This window comes from Cervus elaphus, chromosome 29 (genome assembly GCF_910594005.1).
Source record: "Cervus elaphus chromosome 29, mCerEla1.1, whole genome shotgun sequence".
NCBI classification, from domain to species: Eukaryota; Metazoa; Chordata; class Mammalia; order Artiodactyla; family Cervidae; genus Cervus; species Cervus elaphus.
In genome coordinates, this window is record NC_057843.1 from 46,587,396 (window position 1) to 46,612,692 (window position 25,297).

The 25,297-nt window shown below is 37.3% G+C and overlaps 1 protein-coding gene and 1 long non-coding RNA gene across 5 annotated transcripts in view; one reads left to right on the forward strand and one right to left on the reverse strand.

Annotated features, from left to right (window-relative positions):
* Window positions 1–25,297, forward strand: part of GDA (guanine deaminase) — a 103,690-nt gene that overhangs the window by 34,781 nt on the left and 43,612 nt on the right. For all 4 annotated transcript variants that reach the window (XR_006338615.1, XM_043891176.1, XM_043891175.1 and 1 more), the window contains exon 2: window positions 12,200–12,288. Coding sequence is in view for 3 of the 4 variants with exons in the window: in XM_043891176.1 (XP_043747111.1) it covers window positions 12,200–12,288 (89 nt within the window). In the remaining variant the exon portion in view is untranslated. The remainder of the gene's footprint in view (window positions 1–12,199; window positions 12,289–25,297) is intronic.
* Window positions 697–23,650, reverse strand: LOC122686078. Its single transcript, XR_006338619.1, has 3 exons — window positions 23,640–23,650; window positions 6,006–6,012; window positions 697–827 (listed from the first exon to the last, which is right to left on the reverse strand). It is a non-coding gene; the product is annotated as an uncharacterized LOC122686078 (long non-coding RNA).

Genomic DNA, 25,297 nt, shown 5'->3' on the forward strand with positions numbered 1-25,297 from the left:
TCATCCAACCCAGCATTTCACATGATGTACTCTGCAAATATACAATATGCAAGTGACAATATACAGCCTTGACATGCTCCTTTCCCAATTTTGAGCCAGTCTGTTTTTCCATGTCCAGTTCTAACTGTTGCTTTTTGTCCTGTTTACAGGAATCTCAGGAGGCAGGTAATGTGAGATGGGAATACCAGACCACATTACACATATTCCACAGTTTATTGTGATCCACACAGTCAAAGGCTTTAGCATAGTCAAGGAAGCAGATTTTTTTTTTAAAAATTCCCTTGCTTTTTATATGACCCAGCATATATTGGCAATTTGATCTCTTATTCTTTTACCTTTTCTAAATCCAGCTTGTACATCTGGAATTTCTTGATTCATATACTACTGAAGCCTAGCTTGAAGGATTTTGTGCATAATCTTGCTGGCATGTGAAATGAGTGCAATTGTATGGTAATTTGAACATTCTTTGTCATTGCCTTTCTTTGGATTGGAATGAAAACTGACCTTTTCCAGTCCTGTGGCCACTGCCGAGTTTTCCAAATATGCTGGCATAATACATGCAGCACTTTAACAGCATCATCTTTTAGGATCTGAAATAGCTCAGCTGAAATTCTATCACCTCCACTAGCTTTGTTCATAGTAATGCTTCATAAGGACCACTTGACTTCACACTCCAGAATGTCTGTTTCTAGGTGAATAACCACACCATCATGGTTACCTGGGTCATTAAGAGCTTTTTTGTACAGTTATTCTGTGTATTCTTGTCACGTTTTTGTAATCTGTTCTGCTTCTATTAGGTCCTTGCCATTTTTTGTCCTTTAATGTACCTAGCTTTGATTGAAAGTTTCCCTTGGTATCTCCAGTTTTCTTAAAGAGATCCCTCTGTGTGTGTGTGTGCGTGCATGCATGCTCAGTCATGTCTGACTCTTAGTGACCCCATGGGTTGTAGCCTGCCAGGCTTCTTTGTCCTGGAATTTCCCAGGCAAGAATACTAGAGTGGGTTGCCATTTCCTACTCCAGGGGATCTTCCTGACCCAGGGATTGAACCTGCATCTCCTGCATTGGCAGGTGGATTCTTTACCACTGAGCCACCTTGGCAGCCCAAAGAGATCTCTAGTCTTTCCCATTTTATTGTATTCCTCTGTTTATTTGCATTGTTCACTTAAGAAGAGTTTGTTTTAGCCTCTCCTTTTTCCATTTTTGAAACTCTTTTCTGAGAAGCCTGGCTCTCATTATTCACAATGTATTTACATACCTACTTAGTACCCTCATGTGTAATCACCATGATGGCTATCTCTTTAGCCACATCTCTGTCCACTTAACCTGACTTTTTGATTCTGTGCTTCTCCAGTTCCAGTTGCCTTGACCCTGTTAGCCTTCTCAGTCCTGATTATCCCCTGAGCCCCAGCTGCCTCCATATTCCTGGCCCTAGCAGGCCCACCAGCCTGGACTACAATAAGGGAAGGAAAGAAAGAGGAAAGACTACAAAATATTTTATAAAGAAAAAGAAAGGAAATGGGAGAGGTGTTCTATTTTTGTGTGAAAGTTTTAAAAATATATATCGCATAGCATTTAATTGCTCTTACCTTGAGGCTGACTGGTTCACAGTCAATTTCTGACTGTGATTCACATTTACCACCTACCAGCTATGTAATCTTGGGCAAAGAACTTAATATCTCTGTGCCTCAATTTTCTCACCTGTAAAATGGGGCTAGTAACAGTACCTGCCTCATAGGGTTCTGGTGAGGTTTAAGAGAGTTGATATGTGTAAAGTATATAGGGTAGTGTCTTGCACACGGTAAGTGCATTTAAATATTTTTATTATTGGGTTGGCCAGAAAGTTTGCATTTTTCCATAAGATATTATGGAAAACCCAAACTTTTTGGCCAATCCAATATGTTGCTTTTTCTCCCAATTAAACAATTACTAAGTACCAACGAATCATTAGTGATGTCTTAAGTAGAGTTTAGAAAAATTACTAAAGTTATTTTTTCATCTGTCAAAAAGTGCATGTTTTCTATGAACATGGGGCTTATAGGGCAGCCAAAATTGGTACTTTTCCAAGAGTTTCTCCACTGGAGTAGGAAATTGCAACCCACTCCAGTATTCTTGCTGGGAAAATCTCATGGACACAGGAACCTCTTGGGCTACAGTCCATGGGGTCACAGAGTCAGACATGACTGTGCAACTTAGCACACACACACAAAAACCAGGCTCTGAAATTAAAGGAAAAATCATTAAAAGTTATTGCCAATTGAAGATAAAGCTTCTTAGAAATACTAGTGTAAAACCACTGGGATGGTTTTCAAATTATACAATTTTAATTTGCATGAGTCTTTTTAGGAGTCTACATCAGAAGCTGGCAATCTGTGTCCCACAGGTCAAATCCTGCTCATTATCTGATTTTATATAGCCAATGAATTGAGTATGGGTTTTACATTTTTTAAAAAATTTATTTACTTTTATTGAAGTATAGTTGATTTACAATGTGTTAGTTTATGGTGTATAGCAAAGTGATATAGTGTATATATATATATGAAACTGAATATATAATGTATATGAAACTGATTACATATGTATACACACTTTTTTTTCATATTCTTCTTCATTATGGTTTATTACAGGATATTGAACATAGTTCCCTGTGCTATGCAGTAGGACCTTGTTGTTTATTTTATATATAGTAGTTTGTATCTTTTAATCCTAAGTCCCTAATTTATCCCTATCCCTCCCCCTTTCCCCCTTAGTAACCATAAATTTATTTTCTATGTCTGTGAGTCTGTTTCTGTTTCAAAAATAAGTTCATTTGTGTTGTATTTTAGATTCCACATGTAAGTGATATCATAGAGTATTTGTCTTTCTCTTTCTGACTTACTTCACTTGATATGATAATCTCTAGGTCCATTCATGAGGCTGCAGTTGTGTTATTTCAGTCTTTTTATGACTGAGTCTTATTCCATAGTATATATGTACCACATCTTCATCTGTTCATCTGTAAATGGACATTTAGGTTGCTTCCATGTCCTGGCTATTGTAAATAGTGCTGCTATGAACATAGAGCTGTGTGTATCTTTTCAAATTATAGTTTTGTTTGGATATATGCCTAGGAGTAGAACTTCTAGGTCACGTAGTAGCTCTATTTTTAGTTTTTTAAGGTGCCTCCACACTGTTTTCCATAGTGGCTATACCAATTTATATCCCCACCAACAGTGTTCTCTTTTCTCCCCACACTCTCCAGCATTAGTTCTTTGTAGCCATTTTGATGATGGCCATTCTGACTGGTGTGAGGTGGTACCTCATTGTAGTTTTGATTTGCATTTCTCTAATAATTAGTGATGGTGAGCATCTTTTCATGTGCCTATTGTCCACTTATATGTCTTTGGAGAAATTTTTATTTAGATTGTCTGCCCATTTTTACATTTTTAAATGGTTTTAAAAAATAAGAATAGTTTATAACAAGTGAAAATTATGTAAAATGTAAATTTCATTTTCTGTAAGTGACGTTTTATTGGAACAAAGCCATACCTATTTTTGTATATCTTGTCTATGGCTGATTTGGCTCTACAGTGATGGGGTTAACTAGTTAAAACAGAAACAATACAGTCCACAAAGTCTAAAATATTTATTGTTTGGCCTATTATAGAAAGTGTGCTGACTCCTGGTTTATACTATATTAGAGAAGCAGTGAAGGAAAGTTACGTGGCTCAAAATTGCCTGGAGTTAAAATTCCCTTCCAGGCCCTCCCCACCATTCTATGCAAAACAAAAAACTCTCTCACCCAAATTAAAAAAAATGGACGTTAGGTTGATTAAGCCCAGCTCCCAGCTGGTCCAGCCTCTGGCCGATCTCCAAAATTCCTTGCCCCAGCCGTTTAAGAGATAACTACTCCGAACAACCTTGGGGGAGAACAGGCCCCCTTAAGACAGTAACTTTCCACATACATGCCTATATATACTTACTGTTAGATAAGTGCAGCAGCTCACTAATCTGACTGCTGCCCCTTCTCGCTTCATTAAAGGTGATCTGTTCCTGTAAAGTGCTGGTCTCGTTCTCGTTCTGAACCTCGCCTTCTCTAACTCCGTACCCTACAAGCAGTCGTAGAGGTCTGGAAGAATCTCGGGAAAGATGGGTCAAGTCCAGGAGATTCTCCTGCCTTGTCTGGTGACTCTGAACAAGTCACATATCCTGGTCTGTTTACTCATCTGTAAAATGAGAATACTGTACCTGAAGATCTAAGTCCTTCATGCTATCCTTTGGTGATTCATAACACAAATTCCCTTGTTTCTACCTTTATAGGCTGACATTTTTTCTTAAAGGCAATGCCACTTCATCTTTCTTTTCCATTAATCATTTTAATGTGAATTGAGCTAATACGGCAATTTTCATCTCTGTCCAAAAGCTTCAGAAATCTCTGAGATCTCACATTTTTATCTGCTTTTTGTCTCCCATTAACATGCCTAAGAGTGGATTTTGTGATACAATATACATTACCTTATTTTGTTAGATGGCCAAGCTATTTCACAATGGCTCAAAGAGGGATTTACTCTGTTCCATAGCAACAAGCCTCTTGCCCACATTTGCCATCTGGTGTTTGAAGCCTCTATCTTGCACAGATTCTTTTCATTAGCTGACAGTCATTACTCATCTGCTTTTGGCTTTAGTATTTCTGACATTCTCATTATTATTCATCCTAAATAGTCCCTGTTTCCAGTAAGAGTGCACTTGGAGTTTGCTTAACAAAAGGGATGCAGTATTCTCATTTGGAAAACAAGGGGTCGGATGAGAAGGTTCCTGCCCAATTGGCACCATCAATGATTTTATGAAACTTGGGTTTTAATGACTTATGTATCTGCTTGACAGCCCACCTAGACTTAGGCCTATGAAGAGGAAGGCCATGAGCCTTAATAGGCACTCTTGGTGAATGATCTGAATCAGTGATGTGAATGGCCACATAAGCCCAGGTAACATCAGGACGATAGGGCCATTGCCCCATACAGGCAATATCAATGATTTTATAAGTTTTCCACATTCATTTTCCAAAATATTTTTAGAGGTTTCCTAAAAGCAAATCTCAAGGCCGTGACCTCCACAGCCCCTTGCTACTTCCTCTATCTGATTTTTTTTTTTTTCACCACTCTTTCTTCTAGTCTTTATACTGTGTTCTTACTTGTCTTCCTGGTGTTTCCAAACAGGGTAAACATCTAATTTAAATTTAACTCAACTGTATATATCAGGGTCCTTGTACTGGCTGTTCCCTCTGCTTGGAATGTTCTTCTAAGAATATGTAAGTGATTTACTCCCTTCATGCAAACCTGTGCTCAAACATCATATTTCAGAGAGCATCTCATCACACATCATACTTTATCCACTTACTTTGCTTTATTTTTCATCATAGCACTGACTTACACACACACACTATTCTTATAAAAAAATTGTTATCATATGTTATCTAGTAACTTGCATTTTTAAAAAAAAAATCTTAAGATTGTATTGGAATAACTCAATAAGTACATCTTCACTGATACTTTTAATTGCTGCAGGTTAGTCATATTTAACCAATCCCTTATTTGACCAACTTTGAAATTATTTGCATTTTTTAACTATTGCAAATGTTTGATAAATATATTTTGGGGTAAGGAGAGTAAGAAGTTTGAAGAGAGAGAGATTTTAAATTATCATGGTGGAGGGCTGGAACATGAGTTGACTAGAGAAATGCTCTTCATGGTTTTTTCTACTAATATGCCTCCAAAAGACTTTTGAAAAAAAACCTATATGCTTTTGCATTTTTTAAAAGTTAATACATATAGTTTTTATTAAATTTTGAAACATATAAAGCTTATAATTTTTAGCAAGTTGTAGATATATACATGTTAAAATTAAGCTATGCTATTACTTTTTAAAATATGTCTGATGGAATCAAAACATAGTGATTTGATATCTACCTTAATCTTTCTCTAAAAATCATGAATTAGCTCCTTATTAATAATCTGAATTGCTATATAGACCCTTTTTCTTCTAGAATTACTAATTCTATTCTCCTTTCCTTACAGTTTGTGCTAATACAGTATAGTTTTACACTTTTAAGTCTTTTATTGATCAACCATTGCAATAAAATTTCTGTGCATAAATTTAAATATTTAAAATTGCTTGGGACCATAAGGAAAATTTTAAAAGTATATCACACATTTTGAAAAGTAATTTGTTAAATGTAAAAGTACAAAAAGGCTGTTTTTTTCTTCCAACTACATAACGTATCTATGGATGACTGTTACTTGTCGGTAGAATTAAACAGAAGCAGCATCCATGTTTTTCTTATTTTTTCATTTTTCTAGATGTAAGTGCCAAGAAACATTTTCACATAAATCAAGAAGATGGGAGGGGTTTTGTTGTACCAATAGCCCTCAATTCTTTGAACTCCTTTTGAGTTATTCTATTAAAAAACTGTGTATTAATCTATTACCAAAAAATACTTATAATAACCTATCAGTGGATAAGCACTTAGGCCTGCAGTCAGTTTTATTGACAGTAAAGACAGGGCTAGAGAAATGTCATAGGGAGCAAGGTGCAGACATTGGTTGGAGCACCTTCAAGCCTGATAATGATGGATATTCCATCCACTGTGTGGTGTGCTTGCTTCAGTGCTGCTTGACGCCTCAAATGCAGCCCAGAGAAGTAGGGCTGGTTGTAGTCAGGGTTAAAAATTTACTATATGTGTGTCAACTAAAAGATATAAGAAATATAAAATAATACCTGGTAGAATCCAAATTCGGAGAAGGCAATGGCACCCCACTCCAGTACGCTTGCCTGGAGAATCCCATGGATGGAGGAGCCTGGTAGGCTGCAGTCCATGGGGTCGCGAAGAGTCGGACATGACTGACCGACTTCACTTTCACTTTTCACTTTTATGCATTGGAGAAGGAAATGGCAACCCACTCCAGTGTTCTTGCCTGGAGAATCCCAGGGATGGGGTCGCACAGAGTCAGACACGACTGAAGTGACTTAGCAGCAGTAGCAGCAGCAGAATCCAAATTGGACAAGGAAAATGGCAAAAGAAGATGGTTGATGGACTGGGGGAAGTAGAGAGGAGAAAGGGAAGGGAAGGCTTTTTAAGGTGGATGATTGTTTGGAATAGCTGAAATGGCAGACAGGAAAAAGAGGAAATGGTGGTCAGTTGTGTGATTCTGTGGTTTTAGAGGTAGAGCATTTTTAGGTTATGAAAATGCCCAAGCTGTAGCCATGATGTGAAGTTCATAAACTTCGTGTGTTCATAAACAGATCACTGAAAATGAGTTCATGGAAATAAGTCCTATGATCTTGAAAGGATTGTCCATGTTGATATGATAAGGAGTGAAGGCAGGGCTTGCAGTGGACAGAAAGAGTGTGGGGCAGGCATTAACAGATGGGAACAATGAAAGAAGGGCTGGTAAAGTAGAAGAAACAGGAGAGGAAGAATGCTTTGAAAGCCAAAAGAAGCAGGTCTTAAAGGAGCTTTGTAGGTTTGCAAAAAGCTGCAGGAAACGTGGTTTAGAAATGGCCATCGTGGGTATGGAAACTCACTGCCAGACCCTGATATATGAATACTTGCCATTTGAGAAGTGTAGGGGAGGCCATGTCCTCAGAGAAGAGCCCCAGTTATCAGGAGGGAGAAACTCAGAGGAGATATTGAAGACACAGGGGAATTTGCTATTATGGATGGGCAACAAGAGGTCATAGTGGAGTGGAGAGTGGTGGGAGCAGGTCAGGAACCAGGTAGTAGTACAGAGCTTTGTGAAGACAATGGTGTAGATCGGGGTCCCTGCTGTGTATTTGAGAAGTAGGTGGATTCAAGTTTTCATGTTGACTGAAGGAAACAGATGGAGAAGGCAATGGCACCTCACTCCAGTACTCTTGCCTGGAGAATCCCATGGACGGAGGAGCCTGGTAGGCTGCAGTCCGTGGGGTCGCGAAGAGTCGGACATGACTGAGCGACTTCACTTTCACTTTTCACTTTCATGCACTGGAGAAGGAAACGGCAGCCCACTCCAGTGTTCTTGCCTGGAGAATCCCAGGGACGGGGGAGCTGGGTGGGCTGCCGTCTCTGGGGTCGCACAGAGTCAGACACGGCTTGAAGTGACTTAGCAGCAGCAGCAGCAGCAGCAGAAGGAAACAGAAAAGAAGGCAGGAGGATTTATTCTGATGGTCTCTGAGGAGTAGGGCCCTTGCATAACTATTTAACATCAGCTATAAGTTCACTGAGGATGTATCTTGCTTGGTGAAGTAATTGAGGCTTACATACTGCACACATGCTGAATTGTTATTTTAACATATTTTTGCTTTTTATTGTCAGTATATCATTGGGATTATTTTTGCATCTGTTGCTGTTCGGTTACTAAATCATGTCTGACTCTTTGCGACCCCATGGACCGCAGCACACCAGGCTTCCCTGTCTTTCACTGTCTCCCGGAGTTTGCTCAGATTCATGTCCACTGAATTGATGATGCTATCTAACCATCTCATCCTCTGCCACCCCCTTCTCCTTCTGCCTTCACTCTTTCTCAGCATCAGGGTCTTTTCCAATGAGTCGGCACTTTGCTTCAGGTGGCCAAAGTATAGAAGCTTCAACTTCAGTCCTTCCAATGAATAATCAGGATTGATTTCCTTTAGGATTGACTGGTTTGATCTTCTTTTTTTTAATTTATTTATTTATTTTTTTTGGTTTGATCTTCTTGCTGTCCAAGGGACTCTCAAGAGTCTTCTCTAGCACCACAATTTGAAAGCATCAATTCTTTGGCACTCAGCCATCTTAATGGTCCAACTCTCACATCCATACATGACCGCTGGAAAAACCATAGCTTTAACTACATGGGCCTTTGTTGGCAAAGGGATGTCTCTGCTTTTTAATATGCTGTCTAGGTTTGTCATAGCTTTTCTTCCAAGGAGCAAGCATCTTTTAATTTCATGACTACAGTAACCATCTGCAGTGATTTTGGAGCCCAAGAAAATAAAATCTGTCACTGTTTCCACATTTTCCCCTATTTCCCCTTTCTGTTTGCCATGAAGTGTTGGGACCAGATACCGCAATCTTAGTTTTTTGAATGTTGAGTTTTAAGCCAGCTCTTTTATTACTCTATCTTTCACCTTCATTAAGAGGCTCTTCAGTTTCTCTTTGCTTTCTGCCATTGGAGTGGTATCATCTGCATATTTGAGGTTGTTGATATTTCCCCCCGTAATCTGGATTCCAGTTTGTAAGTCATCCAGCTGAGCACTTTGCCTGATGTACTCTACATAGAAGTTAAATAAGCAGGGTGACAATATACAGCCTTGATGTACTTCTTTCCCAATTTGGAATCAGCCCATTGTTCCATATCCAGTTCTAACTGTTACTTCTTGAACTACATACAGGTTTCTCAGGAGACAGGTAAAGTGGTCTTGTATTCTGAACTCTTTAAGAAATTTCCAATTTGTTGTGATGCACACAGTCAGAGGCCTTTGCATAGTCAATGAAGCAGAAGTAGATGCTTTTCTAGAATTCTCTTGCTTTCTCTATGATCTAATGACTTTTGGCAATTTGATCTCTAGTTCCTTTGCCTTTTCTAAATCCAGCTTATACATCTGGAAGTTCTTGATTCAAGTACTGCTGAAGCCTAGCTTGAAAGATTTTGAGCATTACCTTGCTAGCATATGAAATGAACACAATTATGTGGTAGTTTGAACATTCTTTGGCATTGCCCTTCTTTGAATTAGAATGAAAACTGACCTTTTCCAGTCCTGTGGCCATTGCCGAGTTTTCCGAATTTGCTGACATACTGAGTGTAGCACTACAACAATATCAGTTTTTAAGATTTTAAATAGCCCAGCTGGAATGCTATCACCTGCCCTAGCTTTGTCTATAGTAATGCTTCCTAGAGCCTACTTGGCTTCACACTCCAGGATGTCTGACTCTAGCTGAGTGACCACACCATCATGGTTATCTGGATCATTAAGACCTTTTTTGTATAGTTCTTCTGTTGTGAATTCTCCACCAGGGAAGCCCCTTGCATCTGTATTATTATTATTTATTTAATAATTATATTACAGAGGCATTGGGTTATAATAATTTTCATTCTCTGTGTATCTGTTTTTATGTATATGTGTGTGTATTGTCAGGTCTTAGTATGAGGATTGTGGTAGAGTTGTAGAAATAAAGAGGTGTCCATTGTTTTCCATGCTCTGGAACTCTTAGTACAGACATTATCTGCTCTTTGTAAGCTGTGAAGAACTTTGTCATAAAATTCTCTGAATGTGTGCTATCTAATATGGTGTAATACACACCTGAAATGTGGTTAATATGACCAAGGAACTGAACTTTTAAATTTTATCTTTATTTTAAATTTAATTTCTCATTAAAAATTGATACTTATCTTCAGTGTTGCAGTCTTTTAAGGACAACCTGGTTATGAGTCTATGTTTTGTAGATTATGTAAAGTCAAAATATACAGATGAAGTATTTCTAATGAAAATTTATCAACCAGATTGAAATATATTTTAAATATAAAACATATCTTGGATTTTAAAGACTAAATATGAAAAAAAGTAAAATAAAAAACTTGTATGTTGATTTTATGTTGACATGATAATCTTTTACCATGGCCACCTATATTGATAAATAAAACATGTCATTAAAATTAATTTTACTGTTTTATACTTTTATGCTTTTAGTGTAGGTATTAGAAAACTTAAATTTATAAATGTGGCTTACATTTGTGACAGGCATTTTATTTCTATTAGACAGCATGGTTCTGAACCATGAACTTTCCTAAACGGTTAGTAAAACTTCCTTAGTTTCTCACAGAATTACTGGTTCATTCAGTTTTCCTATATCTCCAGAATAAATTTTGATCATTTTTATTTTCCTGAAAAGTATTTGTTTCAAATGTATGAATGTAGTACTTTACAAATATTTTCTTGCTCCCTCCCTCCCTTTTTTTTGGTAATGGTAAATGGTAGATCAGCTCTGGGATATATTAATAAGTTCTGTTTTTGTGATTTTTAATTAACTTTATATCTGCTTTGATTTATTCAAAAATATTTTTCTTATTTGTAGGAATTACATTTTTCATTTTCTCTTCTGATAAAAAATCCCTATTTTTTATAAAAAGATATCATCAAAGAATAGAGAAGTCAGTATTTATTTTATTTCTTATTCCACAAACTTTCCTGCACAATATTGTCTTGCTTCTAATTGATTAGATACATTTTATATAGGTATTTTCAATATTGCATGTTCTATGAAACATTTATTTTCACTAATGTGAATATATTTCAAAATAATGTTTATTGCATACAACAGTTCATTTTGTTCACATATATTTCATTTTTCCATTTCCTTTCTTGCTTTACAATCCACTTTTGTAGAGAAAACAGTCACACTCTACTTAAAAAGAATAAACAGTAGAAAATAACATATTTAGCATTTAACATGTTCCAGGGATGTGCTACTTCTTAATTAAAATTAAGAATATTTGATATTCACAGTCACTTTGTGAAGTATGTACTGATATTAGCCTCAGTTTGCAGGTAGGAAAATCAGACCAAGAGGGATTGAGACCCATCCAAGGTTTCTCACCTATTGCACATGGACTCATAAGCCCCACGTGAGAGATCATTCTGTTAGTGTTTCATGCACAATACTAGAAAATATGGCAGACCTCTTTACAATGGATGTCTAGCATCAGAACATCAACATAGTTCATGCTAAGACTCCGTTATCAGGCAGTTATCACGTGCAGTTATAGCCAGTGTTAATAAACTGCCCTACAATGTACTCCTGTTGTGCTCTGGGCTTGGGTTCCCTATAATAGCCTGACAAAAATCTCTCATTCATCAGCACTGAGGTGCTTTCTGTAAACAATTGTTTCCCTTAATCATTTCGGGGTAGGGGGTGGAAATAGACATCAATTATCCATTTTTAATACCCTATATCTTCAAATTAGAATTTTTGAAGTCTTACTTATATCTATAGAATGGCAGAAAAGGAGAAATTTCACACAGTTTATTTCTTTGGACAAGCAAAGACAAATCTCTGTCTTTACCCCTAATCTGTATCCCATTTGGTGTCAAATACCCTTTAAAATTAGTTCAGCTATGGTATAGTCCCTTGAAAAATTTAGATATTTAATAACAAATGGCTATGGTTCATTCATTTATGATTCTTTTCTTTCTTTCTTTCTTTCTTTTAAAGATACTGTTTTTGGAAGAAGCATCCCAACAAGAAAAGCTGGCCAAAGAATGGTGCTTCAAGCCGTGTGAAATAAGAGAACTGAGCCACCAGTAAGTCAGAGTTAACTTCTTCTCTTTTACTTGATGCTATTAACTAGTCTCAAATGCTAAGAACCTGTCTTGAGAGACAGAGAGGTCTTTCTCTTTTTTTGAGTATGAACTGGGCAAGAGAAGGTAACTAGAGAACATGGAGCTGAAAGATGGAAACTTTGAGAACTAGAGGCTGCCATCATTCATTTACTTCTTCAGCAAATATTTATTGTATTTATTACATGCAAGAATAGGATCTGGAGGTGAAAATGATATACAGAGTATTGGTCCTTACTGGGTTTATGGCCCATGGCGAAGAGAGAGCATAAACAAGTGCACAGATAGGTAAGCATGACAGTGATGTCTTCTGTAAAGGAAGTAATTAGGGAGCATGATAGAGATAAACTAGTGGGAGGTGAGGGGAGGTTTAGGGAGGAAAAACTGACAGCATTTATAAGGAAGTTGTTACTCAAACTCTCAGTAATGTCCAACTCTTTGTGATCCCTTGGACTGTAGCACACCAGGCCTCCCTGTTCCTCACCATCTCCCAGAGTTTGCTCTAACTCATGTCCATTGAGTTGGTGATGGCATCCAACCATCTCATCCTCTGTCATCCCCTTCTCCTCCTGCCTTCAGTCTTTCTGAGCATTAGCATCTTTTCCAATGAGTCAGTGTTTCACATCAGGTGGCCAAATTATTGGAGCTTCAGCTTCAGCATCAGTCCTTCCAATGTATATTTAGGGTTGATTTCCTTTAGGATTGACTGGTTTGATCTCATTGCAATCCAAGAGACTCTCGAGATCTTCTCCAGCACCACAGCTTAAAAGCATCAATTCTTTGGCACTCAGCCTTCTCTATAGTCCAATTCTCACATCCATACATGACTACTGGAAAAACCATAGCTTTGACTATATAGACCTATCTCCAAAAGATCACTTAAGCTATGATTTTATGTTTCAACTACTTTAGAGGTATAGGGCTTCCCAGGTGGCTCAGTGGTAAAGGATCCACCTGCCAATGCAGGAGGCATGGGTTCGATCCCTGATCTGGGAAGATCCCCTGGAGAAGGAAATGGCAACACACTCCAGTATTCTTTCCTGAGAACCCCATGGATAGGAGAGCCTGGAGAGCTACAGTCCATGGGGGTCGCAAAGTGTCGGATACAACTTAGCAACTAAACAACAAAACCATTTGTACCAGATGCGTTTCCTGTGATTGGACCACCCTCTTTATAGACTGGGTGATTTATCTTATAGAAATGGGCATATACCCAAACCAGGAAACCTTGATAAGCCATTCATCCAACCCCACCCACAGGGAGGAAGCGCCACAATAAAGAGGAATCACAAACTTCCAGCATACAGAAAGACCACCCCAAACACAGCAATCTAAACAAGATGAAAAGGCAGAGAAGTATTGAGCAGGTAAAGGAACATGATAAATGCCAACCAAACCAAAAAAGAGGAGGAAATAGGGAGTCTACCTGAAAAAGAATTCAGAATTATGATAGTAAAAATGATCCAAAATCTTGAAAACAAAATGGAGTTACAGATAAATAGCCTGGAGACAAGGATTGAGAAGATGAAAGAAATGTTTAACAAGGACCTAGAAGAAATAAAAAAGAGTGAATATATAATGAATAATGCAATAAATGAAATCAAAAACACTCTGGAGGGAACCAACAGTAGTATAATGAAGGCAGAAGATAGGATAACTGAGGTAGAAGATAGAATGGTGGAAATATATGAAGCAGAGAGTAATAAAGAATGAAAAGAAATGAGGACAACCTCAGAGACCTCTGGTACAATGTGAAACGCCCCAACATTCGAATCATAGGAGTCCCAGAAGAAGAAGACAAAAAGAAAGGCCATGAGAAAATACTTGAGGAGATAATAGTTGAAAACTTCTCTAAAATGGGGAAGGAAATAGCCACCCCAGTCCAAGAAACCCAGAGAGTCCCCAAAAGGATAAACCTAAGGCAAAGCACCCCAAGACACATAGTAATCAAATCAACAAAGATCAAACACAAAGAGAAAATATTAAAAGCAGCAAGGGAAAAAGAACAAATAACACACAAGGGGATTCCCATAAGGATAATAGCTGATCTTTCAATAGAAACTCTTCAGGCCAGAAGGGAATGGCAGGACATACTTAAAGTGATGAAAGAGAAAAACCTACAACCCAGATTACTGTACCCAGCAAGGATCTCATTCAGATATGAAGGAGAAATCAAAAGCTTTACAGACAAGCAAAAGCTGAGAGAATTCAGCACCACCAAACCAACTTTTCAACAGATGCTAAAGGATCTTCTCTAGACAGGAAACACGGGAAAGGTTTGTAAACTCGAACCCAAAAGAACAAAGTAAATGGCAATTGGATCATACCTATCAATAATTACTTTAAATGTAAATGGGATGAATGCCCCAACCAAAAGACAAAGACTGGCTGAGTGGATACAAAAACAAGACCCCTATATACACTGTCTACAAGAGACCCACCTCAAACCAAAGGACACATACAGACTGAAAGTGAAGGGCTTGAAAAAGATATTTCATGTAAATGGAGACCAAAAGAAAGCAGGAGTAGCGATACTCATATCAGATAAAATAGACTTTGAAATAAAGGCCATGAAAAGAACAAAGAAGGACACTACATAATGATCAAAGGCTCAATCCAAGAAGAACATATAACAATTATAAATATATATGCACCCAACATAGGAGCACTGCAATATGTAAGACAATTGATCACAAGTATGAAAGGGGAAATTAACAGTAACACAATAATAGTAGGAGACTTTAATACCCCACTCACACCTATGGATAGATCAACTAAACAGAAAATTAACAAGGAAACAGAAACTTTAAATGATACAATGGACCAGTTAGACCTAATTGATATCTATAGGACATTTCACCCCAAAACAATCAACTTCACCTTTTTCTCAAGTGCACATGGAACCTTCTCCAGTATAGATCACATCCTGGGCCATAAATCTAGCTTTGGTGAATTCAAAAAAATTGAAATCATTTCAAGCTTCTTTTCTGATCACAATACAGTAAGATTAGATGTCAACTACAGGAAAAAAAACTATTAAAAATACAAACATATGGAGGCTAAACAACATGCTTCTGAATAACCAACAAATCACAGAAGAAATAAAGAAATCAAAAAAGAAATCAAAATATGCATAGAAACAAATGAAAATGAAAACACAACAACCCAAACCCTATGGGATTCAGTAAAAGTAGTGCTAAGGGGAAGGTTCATAGCAATACAAGCTTACCTCAAGAAACAAGTGAAAAATCAAATAAATAACCTAACTCTACACCTAAAGCAACTAGAAAAAGAAGAGATGAAGAGCTCCAGGTTTAGTAGAAGGAAAGAAATAATACAAAATTAGGGCAGAAATAAATGAAAAAGAAACAAAAGGGGCCAGAGCCAAAATCAAGAAAGCTGAAAGCTGGTTCTTTGAGAAGAAAAATAAAATAGACAAACCATTAGCCAGACTCATCAGGAAAAACAGGGAGAAGAATCAAATAAACAAAATTAGAAATGAAAATGGAGAAATCACAACAGACAACACAGAAATACAAAGGATCATAAGAGACTACTATCACAACTATATGCCAATAAAATGGACAATTTGGAAGAAATGGACAAAATCTTAGAAAACTATAACTTTCCAAAACTGAACCAGGAAGAAATAGAAAATCTTAACAGACTCATCACAAGCACAGAAATTGAAACTGTAATCAGAAATCTTCCAACAAACAAAAGCCCAGGACCAGATGGCTTCACAGCTGAATTCTACCAAAAATTTAGAGAAGAGTTAACACCTATCTTACTCAAACTCTTCCAGAAAATTGCAGAGGAAGGTAGACTTCCAAACTCATTCTGTGAGGCCACCATCACTCTAATACCAAAACCAGACAAAGATGCCACAAAAAAGAAAACTACAGGCCAATATCACTGATGAACATAGATGCAAAAATACTTAACAAAATTCTAGCAAACAGAATCCAACAACATATTAAAAACATCATACATCATGACCAAGTGGGCTTTATCTGGGGATGCAAGGTTTTTTCAATATTTGCAATTCAATCAATGTAATACACCACATTAACAAATTGAAAGATAAAAGCCATATGATGCAGAGAAAGCCTTTGACAAAATTCAATATCCATTTATGATAAAAACACTCCAGAAAGCAGGCATAGAAGGAACATACCTCAACATAATAAAAACTATATATGATAAACCCACAGCAAACATTATCCTCAATGGTGAAAAGTTTAAAGCATTTCCCCTAAAGTCAGGAATAAGACGAGGGTCCCCACTCTCACCACTACTATTCAACATAGTTTTGGAAGTGTTGGCCACAGCAATCAGAGCAGAAAAAGAAATAAAAGGAATCCAGATTGGAAAAGAAGTAAAACTCTCACTGTTTGCAGATGACATGATCCTCTATATAGAAAACCCTAAAGACTCCACCAGAAAATTACTAGAGCTAATCAATGAATATAGTAAAGTTTCAGGATATAAAATTAACACACAGAAATCCCCTGCATTCCTATACACTAACAATGAGAAAACAGAGGAATTAAGGAAACAATCCCATTCACCATTGCAACAAAAAGAATAAAACACTTAGGAATAAATATACCTCAAGAAAAAAAGACCTATATATAGAAAACTATAAAACACTCATGAAAGAAATCAAAGATGACACAAATAGATGGAGAATTATACCATATTCATGGATTGGAAGAATCAATTTGGTGAAAATGAGTATACTACTCAAAGCAATCTGTAGATTCAATGCAATCCCTATCAAGCTACCAATAGAATTTTTCAGAGAACTAGAACAAATAATTTCACAATTTGTATGGAAATACAAAAAACCTCAAATAGCCAAAGCAATCTGGAGAAAGAAGAATGGAACTGGAGAAATCAGTCTGCCTGACTTCAGACTGTACTACAAAGCTACAGTCATCAAGACAGTATGGTACTGGCACAAAGACAGAAATATAGATCAATGGAACAGAATAGAAAGCCCAGAGATAAATCCACGCACCTATGGACACCTTGTCTTTGACAAAGGAGACAAGAATATACAATGGAGAAAAGACAATCTCTTTAACAAGTGGTGCTGGGAAAACTGGTCAACCACTTGTAAAAGAGTGAATCTTGAACATTTTCTTATGCCATACACAAAAATAAACTAAAAATGGATTAAAGATCTAAATGTAAGACGAGAAACTATAAAACTCCTAGTCGAAAACATAGGCAAAATACTCTCTGACATAAATCACAGCAGGATCCTCTATGACCCACCTCCCAGAGTAATGGAAATAAAAGCAAAAATAATCAAATGAAGGAAAGTATAAGCAAGATGAAAAGAGAGCCTTCAGAATGGGAGAAAATAATAGCAAATGAAGCAACTGACAAGGAATTAATCTCAAAAATATACAAGCAGCTCATGCAGCTCAATTCCAGAAAAATAAACGACCCAATCAAAAAAAATGGGCCAAAGAACTAAACAGACATTTCTCCAAAGAAGACATACAGATGGCTAACAAACACATGAATAGATGCTCAACATCACTCATTATCAGAGAAATGCAAATCAAAACCCAATGAGATACATCTCACGCCAGTCAGAATGGCTGCTATCAAAAAGTCTACAAACAATAAATGCTGGAGAGGGTGCGGAGAAAAGGGAACCCTCTTACACTGTTTGTGGGAATACAAACTAGTACAGCCACTATGAAGAATAGTGTGGAGATTCCTTAAAAAACTGGAAATAGAACTGCCATATGACCCAGCAATCCCACTGCTGGGCATACATCCCAAGGAAAACAGAATTGAAAGAGACATGTGTACCCCAATGTTCATCGCAGCACTGTTTACAATAGCTGGGACATGGAAGTAACCTAGGTTTCCATAGGCAGACGAATGGATAAGAAAGCTGTGGTACATATACACAATGGAATATTACTCAGCTATTAAAAAGAATGCATTTGAATCAGTTCTAATGAGGTGGATGAAACTGGAGCCTATTATACAGAGCGAAGTAAGTGAGAAAGAAAAACACCAATACAGCATACTAATGCATATATATGGAATTTAGAAAGATGGTAACAATGACCCTATATGCGAGACAGCAAGAGAGACACAGATGTAAAGAACAGACTTTTGGACTCTGTGGGAGAAGGCAAGAGTGGGATGATTTGAGAGACTGGCATTGTAACATATATATTACCGTATGTGAAATAGATCACCAGTCCAGGTTTGATGCATGAGACAGGGTGCTCAGGGCTGGTGCACTGGGATGACTGTGAGAGATGGGATGGGGAGGGATGTGGGAGGGGGGTTCAGGATGGGGAACACATGTACACCCATGGCTGATTCATGTGAATGTATGGCAAAAACCACTACAATATTGTAAAGTAATTAGCCTCCAATTAAAATAAATAAATTTAAAAAAATGGGAATACTATTTTTAAATTCAAAGATTATGTCTGGGTTTAGGCCAAGTATGTTTCCAAAGTCAATAAAAGTTCCAAAGTCAACCAAATAGTTTTCATTCTACACACACTTTTAGGGTTTAGAATAATGTAGTGAGAACACTGAATTAGGAATCAGAACACCTGGCATGAATCCTCACCCTTCAGCTTTGAAGCTGTTAGATGGAAAGCAGGCACTTGCCCTCTTTGAGCTTGTCTCCTGGGCTGTTAGCAAAGGATTGTCCTAGATGGTGTAGACACCTCATCCACTGCAGCACATCTGTGAATTGTGTTCCCCCTAAGGCTTTGAGGCAGAGATGCTGGTGACAGTCCAGAGAGTTGGGGGACTGGCCCTAAAGTTTTGTTGCACTTTACATTTATACTCACATCTCTTACCTCCTTTTCTCTCCCTGCTGCCTCTTATGGGCTTAGAAGTATGCAGCCAATAGGCATGCGGATGAATCAGTGGTCATGGAAATCATTCCACCTCTGTTGTTACCATCTGCTTCCTCTTGGAGCATTTTCATCAGGATATACGTTGAGGAACAATTGACATTTATAAGTCACCTTCTTGCATGCCTTTATCGTGAAGGATCAGAAGAAGCTTTGGGAGTGGATGAGATGGAGGTTGGGAAAATGAGAGGATGGTGGAGTGTCTGGAGGACGTGGATCGAGGTGAATGCATCTGTGGATTTTATATCCTCTTGTTCCCTCTTTACAAGGCTGCTGTTGGAGTTAAATCCATCTAACAAATGCACATTCCAGGAGACCTATATGTACTATACATAGAAAAGTGACAAGGGAAGAAAAAAATTAAATTAGCCTGGTGTGGATTTTTTTTAATGAAAATTATAACTGGAGCACTCAGCAGTGCTTTGATAGGAGTGGATCAGACTGCGACCATGGACCAGACAGATGTGGCAGAGCCAGGATTAGGGTGAGGCAAGTGAGGCATTCACCTTGAACACAGGAATTTAAGGGCGGAGAGGGCAAAAAACTTAGTAATCAAGATAAATAATAGTGTACTGCAGTATTTTAAAAAATAAAAATTAATGCAAAAACCCCACAATGAACAAATATAAAAATTTTTAATATGTACAAGATGTTGTTGTTATATCATACCCTTGCATTTTTTGTGTGTGCAGCAAAAGAGTGGTTTTCAAACAGCCTGAGGTTCCCAGGCCCTTGAAATCATCATATCCCCTGCAGGGCATGTTGATGAGGGTAGTAAACTGTGTGAGGGCAGACAGATTGGGTAACTCAGACTTTTAAATAGAGAGTCATGTGTCTTGATTGTAGGGTAGGGCTTTTACTAGCATTTTCCAGTTGATTAAAAGACAGGTGAATGTTCTGATAAATGTACATAGGAGCATATATTGTTCTTTTTCCTCAGGTTCTGATCAGGCCTAGCCAGCACTCCAGATTTAGAATGTGAAGTTGATGGTTTTTATCAGGGGAAAGTTGAGATTTTTATAAGAAAATTAGGATAGTGATTAAGTAAAGTGAAAAGAAGGAAGTGGAAGAGTATAATAGGATGAGAAAGGAAAGCTTTTTCATCTTATCCTGCTTCAGCCTCCAAACCCCTCTGCTTTCCTCCAGTTTGACTTTTGATGATGACAGTTTAGCTACAAGTGATGTCTTGAGTGGAGAACTGAGTTCTAAGCCTGGCTGGGCCACTAATGAGATCGCTATCCTCAAACTTCCTTTTGTTCTTTCTGTAAAGTGAGTAGCTAGGCTCAATGACTGCTTATCTCAATGCAGCCCTGACAGCCCACATTCCTGCATGTACTGCTTTCTGTATTAATCTTGGACTCTAACTTTGATTAGGTGAATGTTTCTATTAATAAGCATTTCATAATACTTTGTTTCCTAAAAAAGGATTGTTAGGTTTTCTGGACGAAAGTTAAACTTTTGATATGACGAATCCTCACTCCCTGTTGCCTCTGAAGACATTGTCCCCTGCCTTATGTCCTTCTTCCATCTCTGCTATCTTCATAACATGCTCAGGTTTCTCCTAGTGGAAAACAAAAGTGACTTTCACTCTTCCCCTATATTACCATTCTAACCTTCACTACCAAATAGTTTTTGCCCAGTCATTTCTGTCTCCACTTGTCTTTCGTATTCATGGCTCTCTCGTCAGCACCTAGGACAGTAAGTAAGACATATTTGGACTGGGTGAGTACTTAGGTAATAAAGTGCTTGCCTACATGAAATCAGGTGTCTCCCCAATCACTGTATGGAAATGAGTGCTCTCTCAGCGTACTGACTCTTGCAGTTTTTGACAGAGGTCACTGTCCTTCCCTTCATTGCCATCCTTGACACCTCTCTATCATGGGTCTCTGTCTTCCTGACAGTGATTGTGCCTAGATTGAGCATGACCTTCTCTTCCTCAATCTTACTCTTTTAAGTGGAGGGTACTGCTCAAGGCTTAGTTTTAGTTTTGTTCTTTTTTCTACAGAAATCTCTTATACCACCAACTTCTAGGGCTACCTAATCAGGGGAGACTGTCAGATATGAATCCCATTTATAACTCTGTGACCTCTTATCCCATGTGTTCAATCGTTTTTTGGAAACTTGGAGGTCATACTTTGTAGGCTTAGTATGACATTGCCCCTCCCTCATAATGGACTTTCTCTCTGTACTTTATGTCATATGTTCAGCCTCACATGCTCAAAAACCTACTCTCTTTGACTCTTTCCTCTCCTCTACTACCTAGAGCTAATAAAAGATCAAGTTCTCTCCCACATACTTATACTTTTCCTTTATTCAGAAATGCTCTCATGCTTGACAGATTGAAAGGGTGTCTCCATGCATGCCTGTCACCACCAGATTTATCTTCCTGAACCCAGGGTTCAATATGTCACAGTTCTGCCAAAGAAAATAAAAAACAGAGGATCAAGTATTCTCATGATTCCCTCCCTCCTAGCTGCAGAGTAACAAATATACATTAATTCACTAAATTGAGCATTCAAATCCTTTTCTTTAAAAACTTTTTGTAACTGTTTTTTTAGGAAACATTTTTATATAATAAAGTGCCTAGATAGTTATACAATTTGATACATTTTGACAAATATATATTTTTCAGACACCAATCAAGACACAAAACATTCTTATCATCCTAGAAAGTTCCCTTATGCTCTTCCAGTCACTCTCTAGCCCCTCATCAGCAGCTACTGTGTGATTTCTGTCATATTGATGACTTTTTGAACATTATGTAAATGTAATAACTCAATATGTACTCTTGTGTCTGGATTCTTCCATTCAAAATAATGTTTTTGAGATTCACTCATATTGTTGTATATATTAGTAGTTCAATCTTTTTCATTGCCAAATAGTATTTGGTTGTACTAATATCCCAGTTTATCTATTTTCTGGTGGTATTTGGATTGTTCCCAATTTGAGACTAGATTACTGTATCCAGCAAGGATCTCATTCAGATATGAAGGAGAACTCAAAAGCTTTACAGATAAGCAAAAGCTGAGAGAATTCAGCACCACCAAACCAGCTCTTCAACAAATGCTAAAGGATCTTCTCTAGACAGGAAATGCAGAAAGGTTGTATAAACGTGAACCCAAAACAACAAAGTAAATGGCAACGGGACCACACCTATCAATAATTACCTTAAATGTAAATGGGTTGAATGCCCCAACCAAAAGACAAAGATTGGCTGAATGGATACAAAAACAAGACCCCCATATATGCTGCCTACAAGAGACCCACCTCAAAACAAGAGACACATACAGACTAAAAGTGAAGGGCTGGAAAAAAATATTTCATGCAAATGGAGACCAAAAGAAAGCAGGAGTCGCAATACTCATATCAGATAAAATAGACTTTCAAATAAAAGCTGTGAAAAGAGACAAAGAAGGACACTACATAATGATCAAAGGATCAATCCAAGAAGAAGATATAACAATTATAAATATATATGCACCCAACATAGGAGCACCGCAATATGTACGGCAAACACTAACGAGTATGAAAGAGGAAATTAATAGTAACACAATAATAGCGGGAGACTTTAATACCCCACTCACAACTATGGATAGATCAACTAAACAGAAAATTAACAAGGAAACACAAACTTTAAATGACACAATGGACCAGCTAGACCTAATTGATATCTATAGGACATTTCACCCCAAAACAAGCAACTTCACCTTTTTCTCAAGTGCACACGGAACCTTCTCCAGAATAGATCACATCCTGGGCCATAAATCTAGTCTTGGAAAATTCAAAAAAATTGAAATCATTCCAGTCATCTTTTCTGACCACAGTGCAGTAAGATTAGATCTCAATTACAGGAAAAAAATTGTTAAAAATTCAAACACCTGGAGGCTAAAGAACACGCTTCTGAATAACCAACAAATCATAGAAGAAATCAAAAAAGAAATCAAAATATGTATAGAAATGAATGAAAATGAAAACACAACAACCCAAAACCTATGGGACACTGTAAAAGCAGTGCTAAGGGGAAGGTTCATAGCATTACAGGCTTACATCAAGAAACAAGAAAAAAGCCAAATAAATAACCTAACTCTACACCTAAAGCAATTAGAGAAGGAAGAAATGAAGAACCCCAGAGTTAGCAGAAGGAAAGAAATCTTAAAAATTAAGGCAGAAATAAATGCAATAGAAACTAAAGAGACCATAGCAAAAATCAACAAAGCTAAAAGCTGGTTTTTTGAAAAAATAAACAAAATTGACAAACCATTAGCAAGACTCATTAAGAAACAAAGAGAGAAGAACCAAATTAACAAAATTAGAAATGAAAATGGAGAGATCACAACAGACAACACTGAAATACAAAGGATCATAAGAGACTACTACCAGCAGCTCTATGCCAATAAAATGGACAACTTGGATGAAATGGACAAATTCTTAGAAAAGTATAACTTTCCAAAACTGAACCAGGAAGAAATAGAAGATCTTAACAGACCCATCACAGGCAAGGAAATCGAAACTGTAATCAAAAATCTTCCAGCAAACAAAAGCCCAGGACCAGATGGCTTCACAGCTGAATTCTACCAAAAATTTAGAGAAGAGCTAACACCTACCTTACTCAAACTCTTCCAGAAAATTGCAGAAGAAGGTAAACTTCCAAACTCATTCTATGAGGCCACCATCACCCTAATTCCAAAACCTGACAAAGATGCCACAAAAAAAGAAAACTACAGGCCAATATCACTGATGAACATAGATGCAAAAATCCTTAACAAAATTCTAGCAAACAGAATCCAACAACATATTAAAAAAATCATACACCACGACCAAGTGGGCTTTATCCCAGGAATGCAAGGATTCTTCAATATCCGCAAATCAATCAATGTAATACACCACATTAACAAATTGAAAGATAAAAATCATATGATTATCTCAATAGATGCAGAGAAAGCCTTTGACAAAATTCAACACTCATTTATGATTAAAACTCTCCAAAAAGCAGGAATAGAAGGAACATACCTCAACATAATAAAAGCTATATATGACAAACCCACAGCAAGCATCACCCTCAATGGTGAAAAATTGAAAGCATTTCCCCTGAAATCAGGAACAAGACAAGGGTGCCCACTCTCACCACTACTGTTCAACATAGTGTTGGAAGTTTTGGCCACAGCAATCAGAGCAGAAAAAGAAGTAAAAGGAATCCAGATAGGAAAAGAAGAAGTGAAACTCTCACTGTTTGCAGATGACATGATCCTCTATATAGAAAACCCTAAAGACTCTACCAGAAAATTACTAGAACTAATCAATGAATATAGTAAAGTTGCAGGATATAAAATTAACACACAGAAATCCCTTGCATTCCTATATACTAACAATGAAAAAACAGAAAGAGAAATTAAGGAAACAATACCATTCACCATTGCAACAAAAAGAATAAAACACTTAGGAGTATATCTACCTAAAGAAACAAAAGACCTATACATAGAAAACTATAAAACACTGAAGAAAGAAATCAAAGAGGACACAAACAGATGGAGAAACATACCGTGTTCATGGATTGGAAGAATCAATATTGTCAAAATGGCTATTCTACCCAAAGCAATCTATAGATTCAATGCAATCCCTATCAAGCTACCAACGGTATTTTTCACAGAACTAGACCAAAGAATTTCACAATTTGTATGGAAATACAAAAAACCTCGAATAGCCAAAGTAATCTTGAGAAAGAAGAATGGAACTGGAGGAATCAACCTGCCTGACTTCAGACTCTACTACAAAGCCACAGTCATCAAGACAGTGTGGTACTGGCACAAAGACAGAAATATAGACCAATGGAACAGAATAGAAAGCCCAGAGATAAATCCACGAACCTATGGACACCTTATCTTTGACAAAGGAGGCAAGGATATACAATGGAAAAAAGACAACCTCTTTAACAAGTGGTGCTGGGAAAACTGGTCAACCACTTGCAAAAGAATGAAACTAGAACACTTTCTAACACCATACACAAAAATAAACTCAAAATGGATTAAAGATCTAAATGTAAGACCAGAAACTATAAAACTCCTAGA